At 41.7% G+C, this 23,780-nt stretch overlaps 1 protein-coding gene across 2 annotated transcripts in view; it reads left to right on the plus strand.

Moving 5' to 3' along the window:
• Positions 1-23,780, plus strand: part of ZBTB8A (zinc finger and BTB domain containing 8A) — a 70,245-nt gene that overhangs the window by 40,591 nt on the left and 5,874 nt on the right. For both annotated transcript variants that reach the window (XM_045476529.1, XM_045476530.1), the window contains 2 exons: positions 13,732-14,555; positions 19,062-19,231. In XM_045476529.1, the coding sequence (XP_045332485.1) occupies positions 13,733-14,555; positions 19,062-19,231 (993 nt within the window). In that variant the 5' untranslated portion in view covers position 13,732. The remainder of the gene's footprint in view (positions 1-13,731; positions 14,556-19,061; positions 19,232-23,780) is intronic.

Raw genomic sequence — 23,780 nt, forward strand, 5'->3', positions numbered from 1 at the left:
GAGGATCTGATGTGGGCTCCGTGCTAACAGCAGAGAGCCCAATGTGGGGCTCAAACCCACAAACCGTGAGATCATGACCTGAGCCGAAGTCGGATGCTTAACCAACTGACCCACCCAGGCGCCCTAAGCTGAGTTTAAAGCTTGGAGCTTGTCATTTCCTTTCTGTAAGTGCTCCAGTACAGTCAGAAGCAGCTCACCTGATGTGTCCTTGTAGTCATCATTACTAAGGTCATGGTGAGATAGAGCAGCCACTTAGTCTCCCAAAGTGTTGGCTTCAGTAGGACTTCACCCGAAGCAAATGATGATAAGTAATCAGAATGCCACTACAGGACATGGATTACCAGTATTTCTGTTTTTCATTGGCAATAAGGCCATTATTCTGTTCAAGCTCAAAACAGCAAACCAACCCCCAAACCCTATTTTAGAGATTCTATTTCCTGGGACCTTTTCTGTTACCCAGGTTATAAAGTAAGAGTCCTATCCAGAAAACAGATGCCATTCTAGATATTCCAGACAAAGATACTTTGGAAATTATACAGGTGTGGGAAGGTGTGGGAGAGCACAAATGAGGATGGGGGCTGGGAGAACAAAAAGAAGGAAATGATACTCAGGGATCACAAGCTGCTAATGTCCCTTGAAGCATATACCCTTGCTGGAGCCCTTGAGCATACACCTGCTGCTACGCTTTTGGAGACACAGTCCAGGATCCGCTGAGAGGTAACACTTCGATGAGAGCTGGGACCACCAGAAAGATTCCGCATCTGCCTGAGCTGCTGTAGTCCAGAATCTTGCCACCCAGCTGTCACTACAGCAACCACTAGCAACAGTGAGAGCTAGAGCAGGGAGTTCCCCTCTTCCTCCAGCCTTCCAAGTCCCATTGTACATATCCTGCAGGAAGCCAGCTGGTGAGAGATACGGGGTAATGTAGTTTGCAGACTCTCAGCCCCATCAGAACAGAGCAGAATATGGGGTTCCTGGAGGGCTCAGGCAGTTAAGCATCTGACTTCGGCTCAGGTCATGATCTCATGATGTGTGAGTTTGAGCCCTGTATCAGGCTGTATACTGATGGCTCAGAACCTACTGAGCCATCAGCACAGACATATGGCAGGGAGAGCAAGTACAGAGCCTGCTTCAGATTCTGTGTCTCCCTCTCTCTCTGCCCCTCCCCTGCTCATGCTCTGTCTCTCTCTCTCAAGAATAAATAAACATTAAAAAAACAAAAAACAAAAAAAAAAACAGGGCACCTGGGTGGCTCAGTCAGTTAAGCAACTGACTTTGGCTCAGGTCATGATCTCACGGTTTGTGGGTTCGAGCCCTGCGTCGGGCTCTGTGCTGACAGCTCAGAGCCTGGAGCCTGCTTCGGATTCTGTGTCTCCCTCTATCTCTGTTCCTCCCCTGCTCATTCTCTGTCTCTCTCTGTTTCTGAAAAATAAATTTTAAAAAAGTTAAAAAAAAAAAACCAAACAGAGCAGAATATAAAAAGGCAGTTTGGGGGCTTAAAAACAATAGGTAGATAACCAGTACAAAAACCAAAATCCGTTGCCTTAGTTACGAAGGCCCTGCTTACTTACAAGGGCAAAGAACAAATGTATTCAGCCATAGATGGGTAGGTTAAAGAAAAATGGCAGCTTCTCCTGCCTGTCAGTTGCTGTAGTCTATCCATGGAACAGTTTCACCAGTAGAAATCCCTCAAATATTTGCTGAGTATTACTATGCTGCAAGCTGGGCTCATGCTGTTATACTTAATCTTGTGATTTAAGTGGAAAGTATAAATCAGAGTAGATTAAACATCAGATATACATTTTTATGTTAACTACTGTAATTCTACCAAATTTCCCATATCCTCATCGTTTTCACAAATAATGCTATTTTACTTAGAGATCAAAGGCATCGGAAATGAGCCCCGATATCATCTTCCTTTAGAGATCTGTACACTTTTTCATTATCTCTTTCTGTTGCAAAGAAGAAGGTATCCTGTCCTCCTACCCCTCACTAATCCTTTTCTTTTCTTTCTTTTTTTTTTTTTTTAATTTTTTTTAACCTTTATTTATTTTTGAGACAGAGAGAGACAGAGCATGAATGGGGGAGGGGCAGAGAGAGAGGGAGACACAGAATCGGAAGCAGGCTCCAGGCTCTGAGCCATCAGCCCAGAGCCTGACGTGGGGCTCGAACTCACGGACCTCGAGATCGTGACCTGAGCTGAAGTCGGGCGCTCAACCAATTGAGCCACCCAGGCGCCCCTCACTAATCCTTTTCAACAATAACCATTTTAATGTGTTCTCAGTCTCATTCCTCCCTGCCCTATCTGGAAATTTATTTCTTCAGTGAATTTTTTCTTTCCAGAATACTCAAATTCTTCTTCAGTCTTGATGACACCTCCCCTTTCTATCACTATCTGCCTTATCCTTTCACTTCACAGCAAAATTCTGTGGAAAGAGTTGTATGTACTCTCTCCTCCATCCCATTCTCGTGAAACTCACCCCAACACAGGGACACAGATACACACGTGCACACACATAGACACACACAGGCACATACAACATATGCAAACATGCACATCATACACACACACCACATATGCACACATGCACACATGTGCATGTGTACACCCACACACACACACACACACACACACACACACACACACACTACTGATCCATCCAGTGCTTCTCCTTGAAGCACTTTCTTCACTTCCGGGATGTCTTCCTGGCTTTCTGGTTTTTCTCTGGTATCTTTCTTTGCTTGATCCTTATCCTTCTACTCCCTAAATGTCAGAGGGCCAGGGGCTCACCTCTATTCTATGTGGCCTGCCTCCTTTGGTAATCACATCTAGTCTCATGACTTTAAATACCATTCAAATGCTGATTCCCAGTTCCCATCCCCAGCCTGGACCTATTTCCTCACCTCTGCTCGTATGTCCAACCGCCCACCCTTTCTCTCTTGTTGGATGGATAACAGGACATGTTAAACTTACCATGTCCAAACTTGAGCTGCAGAGACCAGCCCCCACGGGTTCCTTTCCTAGTCTTCCCCATTTCTCTGCCAGTACCACGCCATTGGCCTCGGGGTCACCCTCGATTGTTCTCTTGCTCTCCCTGCCATATGTGTGTTACCTGGTTGTGGTCCTGTGTGTGTGTGTGTGTATGTGTGTGTGTGCGCGCACATGCGTGTGAATTGCCTTTTCCCTTTTATCTATCGGAGTCTTTTCATTAAGGCTCTTAAACTTATTCTTAATCCTATCTTGGAATTAGAGCCTCCTTTCAAGACAGGAGAACATGGCACTGGGAATTCAGCCGCCAACGTGGGATATTTCACTTTAGGGAATAGTCTTATGACTGCCCTTTGACACAGTCTGCTGCTGGTCATTCTGCCAGGCCTCAGCCTTCTCCCTCAGAGGTCCTCTGTTACTCCTTCCACTTGTCAAAGGCAGTGTTCAGATGTCTCCAGTCAGGAGACAGTTTTCTACTTTGCTTTCACTGTTAAACATCTTCTCACTCCCCATCAACTCTCAGGAGCCTGTTTAAATTTGCACAGAGTGACTACCGTTTGCAACACGTAACAATACTGAAGCTCACTTAGAACGTCTACAGGTTGCCTAGAAAAGAAAGCAGTATCTGACTGAAATTTAAACTAAAAAAACAAACAAAACATTTTTCCTCCACGGAATTAACTTTTCACTAAAACTGTATAAAACACTTTCATGTATGAAAAAGAACTGACAATGTGTTGGATGTCAATTAATCATTCCTCTGTGAAATCAATTTTGATTCCTTTCAGAATCAGGAGTAGATTTTTTTTTTTTTTTAATTTTTTTTTTCAACGTTTATTTATTTTTGGGACAGAGAGAGACAGAGCATGAACGGGGGAGGGGCAGAGAGAGAGGGAGACACAGAATCGGAAACAGGCTCCAGGCTCTGAGCCATCAGCCCAGAGCCCGACGCGGGGCTCGAACTCACGGACCGCGAGATCGTGACCTGGCTGAAGTCGGACGCTTAACCGACTGCGCCACCCAGGCGCCCCAGGAGTAGATTTTAAAGAAAAGCTGCACTGGGGCTCCTGCGTGGCTCAGTTGGTTAAAGCATGTGACCTCGGCTCAGGTCATGATTTTGCAGTTTGTGGGTTTGAGCCCCACATCGGGCTCTATGCTGACAGCTCAGAGCTTGGAGCCTGCTTCGGATTCTGTGTCTCCCTCTCTCTCTGCTCCTCCCCCTGCTCCTGCTCTGTCTCTGTCTCTGTCTCTCTCTCAAAAATAAATAAAACATTAAAAAACATTTTTAAAAAGAAAAGCTGCACTAATAATTAGGAGAAGGTGATCAAAGAATTCAGAACCTTCAGAAATAACTTATAAAGTGAGATTCTCTGGTTACAAGTAAAAGGAAAGCCAACTCATGCTGGCTTAAGGAAAATGACATTTATTGGGACAGGTAACTGGAAAGTCCAAGGATAGATATAGCTTAAGGCATTGCTGGGACTAGGACTGGGGTTGGCAAAAAGCAGCCTGTGGCTATTTCTGTAAATAAAGCTTTATTAGAACACTACCCTACCCATTGCTTCTCCTGTTGCCTATGGCTGCTTTTGTGCCACAGTGGCAGAAGTGAGTAATATAGTGGTGAAGCTGAGGAGTTGTGAGAGAGAGCCCCACTATGTTGTGTGGGTTTCCCGCCCCAAATCAAGCAATTCTCCAAGACTAATCCAACTCCGTTCTGACACTGTCTGCCTGGAGATAGCATCAGATTCACAGGTTAAGGGCTCAGTCCCGCAAGATGGCCCCCACATCAGATGCCCATCACTAGTCCAGGTTGTTACCTGTGCTTCTGACTGACTGGAGGACCCCCTCCTTGGGTTCGAATAGTTTGCTAGAGTGGCTCACAGAACTAAGGAAACCAGTTTACTCACCAGATTACCAGTTTATTACAAAAGATATTAAAGGATACAGGTGAACAGCCAGATGAAGAGATACATAGGGCAAGGTTCCAAATGCAAGAACTTCTTTCCCATGGAGCTTGGGGCCAACAAGTGGATGCATTCTGGTTCACCAAACCTGGAAGCTCTCAGAACCCTGTCCTTTCGGGGTTTTATGGATGCTTCATTACATAGATGTGATTGATTAAATCATTGGCTGTTGGTGCTTGATTCAATTTCCAGCCCCTCCCCTCTTTCCCAGAAGTCATGGGGAGGGACTGAAAGTTCCAAACCTCTAGTCTAATTAATCTAATGTAATGGTTGGTTCTCCTGGCACAACCCCCCCACCATCTTAGGGAACTTCCAAGAGTCACCTCATTAACATAAACTCAGCTGTTGTTGAAAGGGTTTTTTTTTTTTTGTGAATAGCAAGACACCTGTGTGGCACCTTTATGGCTCTGAAGTGATTTCGGGAACTGAGGATAAAAGACCAAATATGAGAACAAAACATGCTCTTGGGGACGCCTGGGTGGTTTAGTTGGTTAAGTCTCCAACTCTTGATTTCGTCTCAGGTCATGATCACGGTTTGTGGGATCGAGCCCTGCGTCTGGCTCTGCACTGACAGCGTGGAGCCTGCTTGGGATTCTCTCTCCCTCTGTCTCTGCCCCTCCCCATTCATGTACGTGCTCTCTCTCTCCCTCTCTCTCAAAATAAATAAATCAACATTTTTTTAAAAGATGCTTTTATTGCTCTTACTGCTTAGGAAATTACAAGGGTTTGGGAAGCAATGAGCCAGGGACCATTGGCAAAATCAAAAACATATTTATTATAAATAATAATCTCATACCCACAAACCCTGAAATATTTCCTGCCTGGCCCTTTACAGAAAAAAAAAAAATTACCAACCTAGGAAACAGAATGATGTCCGTGGGATCTGGCCTTTCTCTGTTTCTCTGCTCTGCTTTCCTCAGCGTTGGCCCTTTCTCATGGAGGCTCTGTCATGGTGGCAGAAAGAACATCTACAATATATAACTCCAGGGATACATCCTCACGGGAGTGGTCTTCTTTCCAGTTGCTCCAGTAAAAATTCTAGGATTCACTTTGATTGAACCTCCTTTCCTTGCTTTGCTTGGTGTGTCCATCCTCAAGCCAGTAACTGGCCATGGGAATGCAGTGCCCCGATTTGTCAGGTCTAGGTCACAGGTTGACCTCTGGAGTGATGAGTAAAGTCAGTATCTCCCAAACCATAAGAACTGAAAGAGATGAAGGGGTGATCCTCTCAAGAAAAGTTGTGGGAAGCAATTGCCAGAAAAATGAGAAGAGGGAGAAGTCAGAATAGAATAATGAGTAAATGGAAGGGAAGTTGTATAACAGGCTGGTAAACGAAAACATCACTGAAAGAATTAAAATCACAGCTTTTATTTTTAAAATTTTTTTATTAAAAATTTTTTTTCTAACATTCATTTTTTGAGAGACAGAGAGACAGAGTGCAAGTGGGGGAGGGGCAGAGAGCGAGGGAGACGCAGAATCCGAAGCAGGCTCCAGGCTCTGAGCTGTCGGCCCCAGAGCCTGACACAGGGCTCGAACCCATGGACTGAGAGATCACGATCTGAGCCAAAGTCAGACGCTTAACCAACTGAGCGACCCGGGCCCCCCTAAAATCACAGCTTTTAAAGGGCTGCAGCTTCTTCTGTTAATGCAGAAATAAATATTTTCCCTTTCATCAGTTCATTTAAAATCAAGAGTTTAGATCCACTATATGAAATTACTATTTTTATTGGTCAGAATGGTTAAATCCTGGCAATTTCATGCAGTGTGTGCTGGTTACCTAGGGCTGCTATAATGAAGTACCTCAAACTGGGTTGCTTAAAACAACCAAAATGTATTCTCTCAGTTCTGGAGGCTGGAAGTCAGAAATCAAGGTGTTCCCTCTGAAGGCTCTAGAGGAGACTCCTTCCAGCCTCTGGGGGAGGTATTTCTTGACTAGTATTGCATGACTCCAGTCTCCCTGTTATTTCACAAGGGTTTTTTTTCTTCTTTGTATTTATGTGTCCTCTCCTCTTCTTATAAGGACAGGAGACCCTAATCCAGTGACCTTGTCTTAACCAATTATTTCTGCAAAGACCCTATTTCCAAACAAGGTTACATTCTGAGGTTCCAGGTAGACATGAAGTTTTTTTTTTTTTCAAGTAGACATGAATTTTGAGGGGTCAGTATTCAACCCACTAAGTTCACTTAATATTATTGGAGACTATGCTGAAAAAGCAGAAAATTTGTCTTTTCAAAAGTCTCTGATTCGGTAGAAAAACAAAAGTAAAGACTGGGTTAAAGTATCTCAGGAATGCAAAGATAATTCAACACCCAGAAAATGTAATATGATTGTTGTGGCTTGAATTGTGTTCCCCCAAAAGATATGTCTAAGTGCCAACCTGCAGTACCTTATTTGGAAATACAGTTGTTGCACAGGTAATCAGTTAAGATGAGGTCATATTGGAGTAGGATGGGCCCTTAATCCTAAATGACTAATGTCCTTTTGTGTCCTTTCGCTCCAGATCAGAGCCTGGAGCCTGCTTCAGATTCTCTGCCCCTCTCCCCACTCATGCTCTGTGTGTGTCTCTCTCTCTCAAAAATAAACATTAAAAAAAATTTTTTTTAATAAAAAAAAAAAAAAGGACTAATGTCTGGGGCTCCTGGCTGGCTCAGTCGGTAGAGCATGTGACTCTTGATCTCGGGGTTGTGAGTTCAAACCCCATGTCAAGCCTAGCGCTTACTTTTAAAAAATGGCTGTAGAAAATGACTAATGTCCTTATAAGAAGACATTGTGCAGATACAAGGAGAGAGCTCCTTGTGAAGACACAGAGACACAGGGAGAAGACAGCCGTGTGAAGATGGAAACAGATTGGGGTTTTGCTGCCACAAACCAAAGAATTCCTGGGGTCACTAGACACTAGGAAGAAGCAAAGAAGGATTCCTCCCTCACAGGTTTCAGAGGGAGCATGGCGCTGCTGACATCTGGTTTTAGATATCCAGCATCCAGACTGCAAGATAATAAACTTCTGTTGTATTAAGTCACCCAGTTTATGGTACTTTATTACAATAGCTCCAGGAAACTAATATACAGATTAAGAAAGAAAAAAACATGTAAATACCACATATGCATTTAATAAAATTTAGCACTCATTTATGATAAAAATTTTTAGCAAGTTGGAAACAGAAGGGTAACCATCAAACACCTATACTAAACATCAGTCTTAATGCTGAAATTTTAGGAGCATTTCCATTCAGTCAATATAAATAAATCTAACAAAAATATGCAAGATCTTAATAAAGAAAATAAGGGAGAGCTCCTGGGTGACTCAATTGGTTAAGCATTCGACTTTGGCTTAGGTCATAATCTCACGGTTCGTGAATTCGAGCCCTGAGTCGGGCTCTGTGCTGACAGCTCAGAGCCTGGAGCCTGCTTCAGATTCTGTGTCTGTCTCCCTCTCTTTCTTCCCCTCCCCTCCCCTGCTTGCTCTCTCTTTCTCTGTCTCTCAAAAATAAATAAACATTAAAAAAAAAAAAAAAAAGAAAAAAGAAGGAAACATTACTGAAGAATACAAAAAAAGGCCTAAATAAATGGAGAATTATACTATGTTCCTGGATGATAAGACTCAATATCATAAAGATGTGAGTTTTCCCATAATCTATAAATTCAATTCCAAAATAAATGCCTATAGGATTTTTTTTTTTTTTTTAGTGAAACTTGATAAACTTACCCTAATATTTATATGGAAGTAGAAAGAGACACTTCTTTTTAATGTTATTTGATGAATTAGATGGGGGAATTCATTTTAAAGTTTTGGCAATTAATACTGTGAAGTATTACTGCAGAGATAGACAAATAGACCAACTGAACTGAACAAAGAGCTCAGAAATAGATCCATGAATTTATGTAAACTAAATGTATAACAGACATAGTATTACAAATTAATGGGGAAAGGATAGACTGTTCAATAAATAGTGCCAGAAAAATTGGTTACCTGAATGAAAAAAATTAGAATACCACATGCAAAATAAATAGTAGATTAAAGCCTTAAAAGTGAAAAACAGAACTTTAAAAAATATCTTTATGTCCTTGAAACAGGAATTTTTTTTCTTTTTCTTTTTTTTTTTTTTTTTTTTTTTTTTTTTTGAGAGAGAGCATGCATGGGAGGGACAGAAAGAGAGAGAGAGAATCCCACGCAGGATTGCACTATCAGTGTGGAGCCCGACTCGGGGCTCGAACCCATGAACTGTGAGAGACGCTTAACCGACTGAGCCACCCAGGTGCCCCTAAAAGCTTCTTTTTAATGAAAACCACCTTAAGTGAAGTTAAAAAGTCAAACCACAGACTGGGAGAAGATACTTGCAAAGCATATAGCTGATGAAGGATTAGTATGTTGGCTATTTAAAGGATATCTATAAATAAATAAAAAAAAGACAACCCAACTTGAAAAATAAGAAAGGTTATTGTGTAGATAGCATTATTGCCCCTGTTCATCATCCCCTGCCAATATTCACACCCTTTGTTATATGACTTCACAGTTCTTCCCACTCACGCAGCAGGAGATATTTCTTCCCTTGACTTTAGATTTGGCCATGGCATTTGCTTTAGACTATTAGAATTTGGTAGATGTAACAGTGTGCCACTTGCAAGCCTAAGCCATAAGAGGTCTCATATATTTCCACTTGGTCTTTTGTACCTTTGCCATTATCACGAGATGAAATTGGCCAAGCCAGCCAACTGGTTCCAGGAGGAAGGTATGAGACCATGTAATAACACAACTAACCTGGACAAGCTGCCTAAATCAGCTGACTCCTAGGTATGTGAGTGGACCCAGGCAAGATCACAGAGCTGCCCTAACAAGTCCAGCCTAAATTAGCCAACCCACAGGCATGTGAGCTAAATAAATACTTACCGTACGGCATTGTTTTTTGTAGTTAGTTGTTATACAGTGTTAGTTAACAACACTGTAATGAGCAAGAAATTCTCCGAATCACAGTTAATAAACATTAATTGTACGATCCACACAAATAAAAGCAATGACATACCATTGCATATTTGAAAGATTGACCAAATTAAAAAGTATAATACTAAGTTCTGACAGAAATGAGAAGTAGTAATTGATATATACCGTTAATGGGAGTGACAGGGCTCTGGCCATTGCATTGCAAGTGTAAGTCCCCTGGGTGAGGCATCCAGGAAAGCCATTCCACACAGCCCCCGCCCCGATTAAAAAAAGAAGACAAACTGGGCTGGTATTGTCTTTTGTCTTTTCCTCTCCCTGCCAGGAATGTGGACATCAGGCTGGAGATGGGGCAGCCGCTATCTTGCAACATGAGGTGTTTTAATTTCATTGATTATATTTTCCATATATTAAATCCATTTGGTTCCCCCTCAAACCTACCTCTTCTTCCCGCCCCTCCCCCCACTGGTTTCTTTTTTTGTGGATAATAATAAAAGTAAAAGGAGAATGGCTAACATTTATGAAGTACTTTTTACATGTCCAACGTATAATTTTGAGTGCTCTGTGTACCTCAGCTCATTCAATCCTCACAATAATCCTATGAAAGAAGTGCTATTTTTTGTTCCATTTTACAGGTAAGGAAATGGATACAGAGGTTGAATAAATTGCCTGGGTTCGTACAGCTATTAAGTGGCGCCAGAATTCCAAATCCAGCTACCCGGCTCTAGCGTCTATGCTCATGACTATTTGCTACTTTTTATTCTCTTTTATCTCTTCGGCCGTCTTAAACGTGCTTATTTAATAGTCTCTTGGGTTTTTATTTTCTAAAATTGTTGGTGTTCCTATTCTCCTGTTTGTTCCACCTGCTGATTCTTTTTTATAAAGAATGATTCCCTTGTATGTTTTAACATTTTTGATTCATTCATTCAGCAACACTGATTGAGCACGTATCGTGTGGAGCTGGGGATACATAAGTAAAGCAGGCCAAGTCTCTGCTCTCTTACCTTAAATTCTAGTAGGAGAAAACAGTAAACAAGGGGACAGAGAACAGAAGGGAGTGATTATATAGGATGGTAAAGGAAAGATCTCTGATAAGGTGACATTTGAAAAGAGACCTGAAAATGTGAGAATGTGAGCTATGTGTATATCTGGGAGAAGAATCCCCAAGCAGATAGAATGGCCAAGACAAGGGCTGCACGGCAGGAACATGCCTTGAATGTTCAGGAATGGGCAGAGGCCTGTGTAGCTGGAATGTGGCATGTGAGGGACAGAGCAGAGCAGATGAGGGCAGAGAGACACCTGGACGCGAGAGGTGCCCATCACGCAGGGCCTTTGAGGTCATAACTTTGAGGCTGGATGGGGGTGGGCCTTTGGAGGCTTTTTTGTGAGTCATAAGCTCAAAGATGGTATTTAAAACTATGAGACCAGATGGGCTCACCCAGAGAATAGTGTTAAGTGGAGAAGAGGTCTGAGCCCTGAGGCCTGGGACCTTCCAGCTGTAGGGGAGGAAAATTTTTCCTTGACCGTCTTCCTGGCTGGGTCTGGAAGTTAAACTGACAAAAGCAAATTAACACGAGGAACGCAAACAAATTACTTAATGTAAGTTTTACATGACCCAGAAGCCTTCATAAGGAATTGAAGACCGGAAGAAACAGACACTGAGTATATTTTTATGCTAGGTTGGATGAAGAGTGGACAGGACAGTCGTGGAGGAATATGGTAGGTCAAGGAGTAGGAGATAAATTTAGTAAGGGGTGGGGGGACTCGCCAAAGCCTGTTTGTTCACATTCTTTTCAGCGTCCTTTGTTTTTTTGAGATAAGGAATCTCTTTCTTCTGGTTATAGGGAGGGCACCTCTCACAGTAGGGTTATTTTAGTTGCAGGGGAGAAGGGAGGGGGGTGTCAGAGTGACCTTTCTGCTTCTGCTGTTTTCCCAAACTTCTTTAGTTCAAAATATTCAATACACCAAGGTGCCATATTTTAGGGTAGCATGTCCGGAATCCCCCAGCACTGAGAGATTAGGAAAATGAACACCCAGCAAAGGAGACTGAGAAGGAGTGGCTGATAGGAGAAGAACCATGGAGGAGTTGGTGTCCCAGCATCAAGTGAAGAAAGTGTTTGAGGATGAAGAGAAGGACCCACTGCCTCAGTAAAATGAGGACAAAGGAATGACCGTTGGATTTGACATGCAAGTTACTAATGAGCTTTTTAAAAATGATTTTGATGGATCGGGATGAAACCTGATAGAGAACAGAAGTGAAGACGGCAAGTGAAAAGAGCAAACCAAAACACGCTTTCAATGAATTTTGTGTGAAGGGAGCAGGGAAATGAGTAGTAACCTGGGCACCTGGCTGGCTCAGCCAGTAGGGCATAGGACTCTTGATTGACTCTTGATCGCAGGGTCATGGGTTCGAGCCCCATGTGTGGTGTAGAGTTTACTTAAAGCAAAATTTAAAACCATTATAGAGAAATGAGTAGTAGCCAGAGGTGGATTGTGAAACCAAGGGAGGTTTTGTTTGCTTGTTTCTTTTTAAGATAAGAGGTATTAGGCACCATGACGATCCAATATGGAAACTATCCACTTTATATGAAGAAGGGAATGACTTTGAGTTCAGCATAAGCAGAGCTTACTTCCCACCTGGCTTGGTTCCTGAGAGCACCCCTCCTGAGCGGTTTTGCATTTACTTCTGCCAGGCGCCCAACGGGCCCTACCAGCCCAGACTAATTTTCACATTAAAATTTCACCTTGTGGTTTGCCACACCAAACAGGTAAAATCAATTTGGATTCCAGAACCTCAAAAAGCAAAGGGTTGGGGGTGCCTGGGTGGCTCAGTCGGTTAAATGTCTGACTTGGATTTAGGTCATGATCTCGAGGTTCGTGAGTTTGAGCCCTGCGTCGGGCTCTGTGCTGACACCTCAGAGCCTGGAGCCTGCTTTGGATTCTGTGTCTGTCTTTTCTCTCTTCCCTTCCCCTGCTCTCTGTCTCTCAAACATTAAAAAAAATTAAAAAGCAAAAGGTTTGATATCTCACCTAGGTACTTTTTTTTTTTCCCCCAGTCCCACAAAGACAAACTTTCTTTGTTTTTTTTGCCAGGGATTTATGGGCAAAGTTTACTAGTCTTTCTTCATTGAGGTCGTGGTCCTTAGAGGGTTCCTACTTGTTACTGATCAAAACCAGAGCCCATATTGCTGCTTCAGCTCTACTCCTTCTCCACTGCAGGCATCTAGGGATTTCTCATTTCTCTGCAAGCCCTGGCATATGTTTAAAACATTTGGTTATATTTTAGCCAGCATCTCTAGAAATTTGTGGCAGGAGAGTTTCCGCCCTTTCTAGATCACCATTTTGCTGGAAGCTGTAATCTTTCCCCTCATTCTTCCCCTGGCTAATTCCTGTTCACCTTTGAGGTCCCAGCCTAAAGATTACTTCTCAGGGAGGTATTCCCAACCCTCTCCATCCCAATCTCGACTGACTTACTCTTCTACTCACAACATTGTCTTTCTGTCTTTGCCCTTGGCAAGTCATTTGTGACTTCACGTGAGTGTTTGCTTAGTTCCTGGTCCCCCTCTAGACTGAACACTGCATGAACCCAGGAAGCAAGCCTGTTCAGTTCAGCACATAGCAGAAAGCCTGATTCATAGAGGATACTCAGTAAAGGTTGGTGACTGAACAAACAATTGTCCCCGAATCACGTAACTAATAGCACAGTACTAAGTAATCTCCTGTGTTTTGGAGACTGTATTCTCTAAGAAAGTGTTTTTCAGTGGAAACAAGAGAGAGGTTTCTGATGGCTATTTCAGTTGCCTGTGTCATTTCGGTTAACCACGTGTCTTTTTCCCTCCAGCATGGAGATCTCCTCCCACCAGTCCCACCTCCTGCAACAACTGAACGAGCAGCGCAGGCAAGATGTCTTTTGTGATTGCAGCATTCTGGTTGAAGGGAAGGTCTTCAAAGCGCATCGAAATGTATTATTTGCTAGCAGTGGCTATTTCAAAATGCTTCTTTCTCAGAATTCAAAGGAGACCAGTCAACCCACTACAGCTACATTTCAGGCTTTCTCCCCCGACACTTTTACGGTTATCCTGGACTTCGTCTATTCCGGCAAACTCTCTCTTACTGGTCAGAATGTCATAGAAGTGATGTCAGCTGCTAGCTTCCTTCAGATGACTGATGTCATTAGTGTATGTAAGACCTTTATTAAATCTTCACTAGACATTAGTGAGAAAGAAAAAGATCGCTATTTCAGTCTCTCCGATAAAGATGCTAATTCTAACGGTATAGAACGTTCCTCCTTTTATAGTGGTAGCTGGCAAGAAGAAAGCGGTTCTCCACATTCTCACCTAAGCCCAGATCAAGGAACGGGTATAGTAAGTGGGAAATCTTGGAGCAAGTATAATTACCATCCAGCCTCCCAAAGGAACACCCAACAACCTTTGGTCAAGCATGAACAAAGGAAAGATTCCATTAAAAAGTCCAAACATTGGAGGCTGTCACAGCCTCCTGAAGTTGCTCATTATAAGTCTAGCAAACGAGAAGCTCGGACATCGGATTCTTCCGGCCACATTTCCCAGTCGGAAGAACAAGCACAAGTTGATGCTGACATGGACTCTACTCCTGTTGGCTATCCGTATGGTCCAGGATCTGATGTCACATCCAGAAGCTTTCCAGGTACCCCAAAAAAGCATCAGTCCTCTCAATGAGTTTCTAAGACTCCTATACAAATCAGTCCTATCTCAACATGCCCTTACTTTGAAGTGTTACAGGCAGTTAAACCAAGAGATTTTTTTTAAGTCCTACTTCTCTAATGAAATTTATTGTATAAGACATAAATTTAAATTTTTAACTAAAAATAATATTGGCTAAATTTGAGAATAGTCAAAACTTAACAGACTTCTGAGGTGCAAAGCCCAAGATTTCCAAACCTGTGTCAACAGATGATTAGATCACTGTTAGGTGTTTAAAGCTCTCTTCTAAATGGTTTAAATCCCTAAGGGGCATAGCTTCACTTTAAGTAGGTTATTTTTTTTCTGAGTATTCACTCGGGAGGAGTACTTTTATAGAGAAAAGTTAAACAGAGCAACCATGTGAACTTACAAAGGTTCACAGACCCAAGACCTACCAGAAATGAAACTACATCTGATTTTATTGAGATATAAATACATAATTAAAAAAAAAAAAACAACACACAACCCATAGCATTGACACTGTAATCCTATATGCAACAATAATATGAGACATCTCATTTTTATGATAGTAGTAAAATGCAGAAACATTATTATGTAGGTTATTGGTTTCAGTAATTCTCCCCTCCCTGCCATAGAGAACAGGGATTAGAAATGCATGTCATTCTTTTTTATGTTTATTTGTTTTTGAGAGAGAGAGACAGACTGTGAGTAAGGGAGGGACACAGAGAGAGGGACACAGAATCAGAAGCAGGTTCCAGGCTCTGAGCTGTCAGCACAGAGCCCGACGTGGGGCTCGAACCCATGAACTGTGGGATCATGACCTGAGCCAAAGTCAGAAGCTCAACTGACTGAGCCACCCAGGTGCCCCAGAAATGCATGTCATAATCAGGCAGCAAATTAACTAATCAAGTAGCAAATTTGTTTAATAGTTTACGTGTGAATTTAAAGGAAAATCGTAAGATGAAACTCCTACTGATTATAAGATTCAGATTATATATTTAAAATTTTTTTTTAATTTAGGAAAATTTCAAACATATAAAAAAGTAAAGAGAATAGCATAATTCACCTCCATGTACCCCATTACCCAGTCTGAACAACTTCCGACTCATGGTCAATCTTGTTTCATCTAGATCAGTACTTCTCACCCTTCCCTTTAGTATTATTTTTTTAAGTTTATTTATTTTGAGAGCGAGAGAGAGAGAAAGCCTGAGTGGGGGCGAGGCAGAGAGAGAGGGAGAGAGAGAATCTCAAGCAGGCTCTAATGCAGGACTTGATCTCACAAACAAACCATGAGATCACGACCTGAGCCGAAATCAAGAGCCAGACACTTAACTGACTAAGCCACCTAAGCATCCCTCCCTTTATTATTTTTAAGCAAATATAACACATCATAAGTTTTCATCTGTAAATATTTCAGAAAGTGTCCCTAAAATATAGTCTTTTTTTTTTTTTTTTTTTTCAACGTTTATTTATTTTTTTTGGGACAGAGAGAGACAGAGCATGAACGGGGGAGGGGCAGAGAGAGAGGGAGACACAGAATCGGAAACAGGCTCCAGGCTCTGAGCCATCAGCCCAGAGCCTGACGCGGGGCTCGAACTCACGGACCGCGAGATCGTGACCTGAGCTGAAGTCGGACGTTTAACCGACTGCGCCACCCAGGCACCCCTAAAATATAGTCTTTTAAAAAAACCCACTACAATACCATAATTGTACCTAAACAAAATTAACAGTTTCTTAACATCAGTAAATAGCCAGTCAGTATTCACATTTCCTGGGTTGTCATATAGTTTTAAAAAATAATTCGGTTGTGGGTGCTTGGGTGGCTCAGTGGTTAAGCATCCGACTCTTGATTTCAGCTCAGGTCATTTTCTCATGGTTTGTGGGTTCCAGCCCTGCATCATCAGGTTCAATGCTGACAACAAGGAGCCTGCTTGAGATTCTCTGTCCCTTTGTCTCTGCCTCTCCCCCATGCTCACTCACATGCACATTCTTTCTCTAAATACATAAATAAACTTAAAAAAACAACAACAACAACAAACAATTCAGTTGTAGATAAGATACCTTAAAATAATAGGCAACCAAGGGGCGCCTGGGTGGCTCTGTTGGTTGAACGTCTGACTGGCTCAGGTCACGATCTCAAGGTTCGTGAGTTCAAGCCCTGCATTGGGCTCACTGCTGCCAGTGCAGAGCCCGCTTCTGATCCTCTGACCCCTTCTCTCTGCCCCTCCCCTGCTCGCTCGCTTTCTCTCGAAAAGAAACATTAAAAAAAATAATAGGCAACCGGATTGATCTTTACTAACCACATTTTTCTGTAGTACTAACCTGAAAAGACATGAAATTATATCCTATTACAGAGCTTACTAAACGTCCTGCTGAGCTCTGACCATTGACCAAGGCCTACTGGTAACAGAGCAAAAATGAGAAATCTCTATTGAGTTTTAAAACAGCAAAAGACTGATCTTTTCTCTGTTTATGCTCTGTACTTCTGTAATTCTAGGCTATGTTAACCTAACTTCAGTAATGAACAGCTGAATTTAACAGCTATTAAATTGATGAAATTTAAAAAAAAAAAAAAAAAAAAAAAAAAAAAGGGGGCGCCTGGGTGGCGCAGTCGGTTAAGCCTCCGAATTCAGCCAGGTCACGATCTCGCAGTCCGTGAGTTCGAGCCCCGCGTCGGGCTCTGGGCTGGTGGCTCAGAGCCTGGAGCCTGTTTCCGATTCTGTGTCTCCCTCTCTCTCTGCCCCTCCCCCGTTCATGCTCTCTCTCTCTCTGTCGCAAAAATAAATAAACGTTGAAAAAAATAAATAAATAAATTGATGAAATTTGCCTCCAATCATAACTAACATCTTGAATACATATGAGTTTTATTTATTTTTTTAAAGTTTATATGTATGTATATATATGTTTTTGTTTTGTTTTGTTTTGCTTTTAGTAATCTCTATGCCCCACATGGGGCTTGAACTCATGACCCCGAGATCAAGAGTTGCATGCTCTACTGACTAAGCCATCCAGGCACCCCTTGAATACAGTTTTATTAAAAAAAATTTTTTTTAAATATTTATTTACTTTTTAAGAGAGAGAGAGAAAGAGAGAGAGAGACAGAGTGCCAGCAGGGGAGGGACAGAGAGGAGGAGACACAGAATCCAAAGCAGGCTCCAGGCTCTGAGCCGTCAGGACAGAACCCAACACAGGGCTCAAACCCACAAACTGTGAGATCATGACCTGAGCTGAAGTGAGATGCTTAACTGACTGAGCCACCCAGGCGCCCTTTTTTTTCGTTTTTCTTTTGAATACATGAGTTTTTATTTTTTTATTAAAAAAAAATTTTTTTTTCAACGTTTATTTTTGGGACAGAGAGAGACAGAGCATGAACGGGGGAGGGGCAGAGAGAGAGGGAGACACAGAATCGGAAACAGGCTCCAGGCTCTGAGCCATCAGCCCAGAGCCCGACGCGGGGCTCGAACTCACGGACCACGAGATCGTGACCTGGCTGAAGTCGGACGCTTAACCAACTGTGCCACCCAGGCGCCCCTTGAATACATGAGTTTTAAAACAAAAAATTAAATATCCTTGTCATTTTTTCACCTTTAAAAGTACTACAAGTGTATGAAAAGAAAAGGCAAGAGGATAAAAATAGGTAAATAAAAAAGTCACTTAAAAGCTGTAATATTAAATACTTTTACTTCGGATTGTATCTCCAGTTTTAAAATCCAGCACCACCTTTTGACATTTCAAATCTAGTGACTCTACAACACTGAGTAGAAAGATAAGGGTGAGAGTCAGTTAACCCTGACTTTGTAAATATATCAAATACTGAAGTTACAGTTCTGGACTCAGGATCACATTAATGATCTAGTCTTTTTTTTAATTTTTTTTTTTTTCAACGTTTATTTATTTTTGGGACAGAGAGAGACAGAGCATGAACGGGGGAGGGTCAGAGAGAGAAGGAAGCACAGAATCGGAAACAGGCTCCAGGCTCCGAGCCATCAGCCCAGAGCCCGACACGGGGCTCGAACTCCCGGACCGCGAGATCGTGACCTGGCTGAAGTCGGACGCTTAACCGACTGCGCCACCCAGGCGCCCCAATGATCTAGTCTTAATAAAATTTCTTTCTTGGGGCGCCTGGATGGTTCAGTTAAGCGGCCCACTGACTCCTGATTTCCGTTCAGGTCACGATCCCAGGGTCGTGGGATAGAGCCCCGAGTCCAGCTCCGTGCTGAGTGTGGAGCCTGCTTGAGATTCTCTCTCACCCTCTCCCTCTGCCTCTGCCTCTCCCCTGCTTGCTTGCACTCTCTCTCTCTCTCTCAAAATAAAAAAATTAAAATTAAAAAAAAAAGGGAAAATAAATAAAAGAAATAAATGCAATTTCTTCCTTCTCCTTTTCTCCTGCCTTTCGAAGACAGGACTCACCAACTCCTTTGGGATTCTTCGTGTTATACAATTGTTATGATGAACTTTCCAGTAATTTAATCAAACTGTCTCCTGACAGATGATCTGCCCAGGATGCGGTTCAAGTGCCCGTACTGCACACACGTGGTGAAGCGGAAAGCAGACCTCAAGCGCCACCTTCGCTGCCATACGGGAGAAAGGCCCTATCCGTGTCAAGCTTGTGGGAAAAGATTTAGCAGGCTGGACCATCTAAGTAGCCATTTCCGAACAGTATGTATATAATTTTTCATCATCTTACTTCTTAAGAAATGTGTGCATTTATCTGCTTTAGGATTTACTAAATCTCATTTACTGCGGGAAATCTTTTCATACAACTCTACCATATTGGAAATGTTTCCAACTTAATGGTTTTCCTTTACACATGATGCATAATTTAATATATAATATATATACATTTTTTTATTCTCCTTTGAGACCTTGAAGTAAGAGATATTCTTTTGAATATCCATTTTACTTTTTTGTTTTTTATTTATTTTTTGGAATATATATTATAATTCATTTAAAATCTGATATGTTTTTGTATACTGGTCTTTTCAAGAGCCGAAGACAATGTAAACCAAAGATATTTGAATGTCTAGGTCAGAGTCACTACTTCAGGTACTCAGCCTCTGCTAGTGGTTCTCGAATCCTTTTCTGAAAGGATCTCAGTCTAGTTTCTACTGTTCAACCTCTGTCCACTATACTCCCTTTTTAGTCTCTCTCTAGTTTATCTGTAGTCTCCTCAAGGAAGGGAGCAAGGTGGGAGATTGAGCCACTTCCAGCCAGGGACAGGATTGTCAGCAGTCAGAAATCTCAGGGAATTTGCTGTTCAGTGCTCTGGTGGGTTAATAAGGTAAGGACATTGGAAAATTACTCTGCTGTTCATCTTGAGGCAAGAATGTTTTCCAAAATCTGTTGTATTACTCATACTTTTATTCCATTTATATGATCTCCTTTTAGCTTTAAAGGACAGTGGATTGGGGCACCTGAGTGGCTCAGTTGGTTAAGTATCCAACTGGATTTTGGCTCAGGTCATGATCTCACAGTTTGTGAGATTGAGCCCCAAATTGGGCTCTGTGCTGACAGCACAGACCCTGCTTGGGATTCTCTCCCTCTCTTTCTGCCTCTTCCCTGTGCTCACTCTCTCTCTCCCTCGCTCAAAATAAATAAATAAACTTTAAAAAATAATAAATACCGACTTCGGCTCAGGTCATGATCTCACGGTTCGTGAGTTCAAGCCCCGCGTCGGGCTCTGTGCTGACAGCTCGGAACCTGGAGCCTGTTTCAGATTCTGTGTCTCCCTCTCTCTCTCTGACCCTCCCCTGTTCATGCTCTGTCTCTGTCTCAAAAATAAGTAAACGTTAAAATAAATAAATAAATAAATAAATAAATAAATAAATAAATAAAATAAAGGACAGTGGGTCACTTAAGGCAATTTCTTCATGCATTGCTTTATAGTTAGTCAGCAAATATATACTGAGCACCTATGCGCCAGCCCCTTTTCTCAGTGCTAGGTATCCAGCAGTGAGTGAGCAAAACAGACAAAATCTCTACCTTCATTAACCTTATGAAGCTGGTTTTTTAAAATTAAAAACAACCTTTTATTATTTAAAGCAATGAAAAAGTATTAAACAAAGTAAAAATAAGAAAAATAAAATACTTTATTTTCACCACCGAAATATACCTTTCTTAACACTGTATCACATGGATATATATGGGTTGTTTCTAACTAAATTAGATCATACTACTTGTGATATTTTGTAGCCTACTCTCTTTCGTGAATAATCTACCTTTCCATCTCAGTAAACTTTTATCTGACATCCAGTTCAATTTCGCATTTCCCTGTGGTCTCCCAATACCTTTTATAGCTGGTTTTTCCAAGCCAGTATCCAATTCAGGACCCAGGGATCTCACTGTTAAGTCCCTTAAATATGTTTTTAAGAGAGCATAGTTCTCTCAGCCACCCTTTTTATTTCCATAACACTGACTTACTTGAGATATCAAGATAATTGTTTTATAAAATAACCTACCTCTTGATTTCTCTGCTTGTTTCCACATGGTGTCATTTAGTTTGTTCCTGTCTCCCCCCTGCATTTTCTATAAACTAGAATTTTTATCTAAAGTCTTAATGGATTCAAGAAAAATACTTTCCGGGGCACCTGGGTGGCTCAGTTGGTTGAGCGTCCGACTTCGGCTCAGGTCATGATCTCGCGGTCCGTGAGTTCGAGCCCCACGTCCGGCTCTGTACTGACAGCTTGGAGCCTGGAGCCTGCTTCGCATTCTGTGTCTCCCTCTCTCTCTGCCCCTCCCCCATTCATGCTCTGTCTCTCTCTGTCTCAAAAATAAATAAACGTTAAAAAAAATTAAAAAAAAAAAAAAGATTGGTCACTAAGCTAGGTAATGATACCATGATCCCACCGTTGTGCAGTTAAAGGTGCCACCACATGATTAGAAAGGAATCTATGTGGAACTATTTTGACATTATGCTATATCCATTTCTTCATCAAGCATTCGTTTAATGAGATTAACAGCAGTTGATAAACTCTGCCCAAATTATTAATTTTACTTGTGGTAATGATTTACTGATTTTATCATTTCTTCTACATTATTAGCTAGAATTCTATAAAGTAAAACCTTCCCTCATCACCTGGAACTACTTGGTTACTTTGACATACAGTTACTATAGGAGAAACAGGATAAATATTTAATTCTTTCCCTTTAATTATCAATTTTCAAAATAAAGAGTTGATTAAATAGCAGTTTCAAATGGTAATATGAGTTTTTTCTGGCTTTATTTTTTTTCTAAATAGCATTACAGTCTCATGAATTTTCATTGGTTCATTGTGTTTGGGACCACAACAATTATTATTCTTTTTGATACTCAAATTTTCAGTTTTGTCCAGTTGGACGACTTGAAACTGGTTCTTGTGTCCCTTTGTCATAAGTCCATTAAATATCCAAGGTGGCCTTATTCTCTGGCCCCCAAATTTCCCTAGGCTCAACTTGTATTTTCCCTGTCACAAAACTGGAATCAGCCATTTCTCAAAAGACCTGTGGTTCTTTTTAATGGGGAATGAAATTACAAACCAAACTTTGGACACCTGGGGTGCTCATTGTTACTATGGTGTCATTCCCCTTAGATTATTTCAGTGGACAGGGGCACTGTGGTGGCTCAGTCGGCTGAGCGTCTGACTTCAGCTCAGGTCATGATCTCACAGTACGTGAGTTCGAGCCCTACATTGGTCTCACTGCTGTCAGCGCAGAGCCCACTTTGGATCCTCTGTCCCCCTCTCCCTCTGCCCCTCCTCTGCTCGTTCTCTCTCTCAAAAATAAATAAACATTAAAAAAAAAGATTATTTCAGTGGACAGAGCTGGAAGATATATGTTTTTAAAATAATGAATTCATGGGGCACCTGGGTGGCTCAGTCGGTTAAGTGTCCGACTTCGGCTCAGGTCATGATCTCACAGTTCGTGGGTTTGAGCCCCGCGTAGGGCTCTGTGCTCACAGCTCAGAGCCTGGAGCCTGCTTCGGGTTCTGTGTCTCCCTCTCTCTCTGCCCCTCCCCAGCTGGTGCTCTGTCTCTCTCTGTGTCTCAAAAATAAATAAAAACATTAAAAAAAAAAAGTTAAAAAAATTAATTCACGATGATATATTCAATTTTAACATAATGTTTTATTTAATTTCTTTGACTTCATAATCATATTGGAATTGAAGGGATGGGGGATGAACATGAATCTGTGCCAGAACTTTCTAACAAAAACAGTACCACATATGATACCCATAACATTACTATTTCAGGAGAAATAAAGGTACACTCAAATTGTGTACTTTCAGTGTTTACTGATTAATATGTCAGGAGTTAAGTAGAAAATAATAACTATACTGAGTTGTAGTCCTATACATTTTCTTAGATATTTTACCACACTGCATTAGTTTTCTTGGGGTTTTTGGCCATTTGTGTTTGGTGGTGTACTTCCATAGTGTTCTGATTTTATCTAAATGAATATGCCATAAATATTAATTCAACATTATGATATTAATTATAGTGATTTTTAGAGTAGAACCCATAATCTCTGCTCTGACAGCTATTAAAGAAAGTTATTTAGGGCATGTGGGTGGCGTGGTCAGTTAAGCATCTGACTTCGTCTTAAGTCATGATCTCACGGTTCGTGAGTTCAGGTCCTGCTTCAGGTGAGCCCCACTTCTCTCTCTCTCCCTCTCTCTCTCTCTCTCTCCCTCTCTGCCTCTTGTTGGATTCTCTCACCATCTCTCTCTGCCACTCACTTGCACCCTCTCTCTCTCAAAAATAAATAAAAAAGAAAGAAAGAAAGAAAGAAAGAAAGAAATCTGTTTATTAATAAGTATAATTATATAATTACTCATCTTACAACTTTTTTCTAAAGCACTTCACACGTATTAACTGATTTGGTTCTCACAACCCGAGTTGTATTCCCACTAGTTGTTAAGGAAGGAAGCAGGGATAATAATAGGCTGACACATAGCGGCCTGTGATGTTTTGACATATGTTGTTGTTTGGACCAACGTCCATTGTGATTTTCAGGCTTCTGTTCTGTTTGGGTGGTACTTCTACCTTGCTGGTTGTTAGATATTTTGACTATCACCCTGGAAACAGGTTTATATTGTTTTCAGTTACTTGCTTCAAGATACATGGTTAATAGGGGCGCCTGGGTGGCGCAGTCGGTTAAGCGTCCGACTTCAGCTCAGGTCACGATCTCGCGGTCCGTGAGTTCGAGCCCCGCGTCGGGCTCTGGGCTGATGG

The sequence above is a fragment of the Leopardus geoffroyi genome, chromosome C1, assembly GCF_018350155.1.
Source record: "Leopardus geoffroyi isolate Oge1 chromosome C1, O.geoffroyi_Oge1_pat1.0, whole genome shotgun sequence".
NCBI classification, from domain to species: domain Eukaryota; kingdom Metazoa; phylum Chordata; class Mammalia; order Carnivora; family Felidae; genus Leopardus; species Leopardus geoffroyi.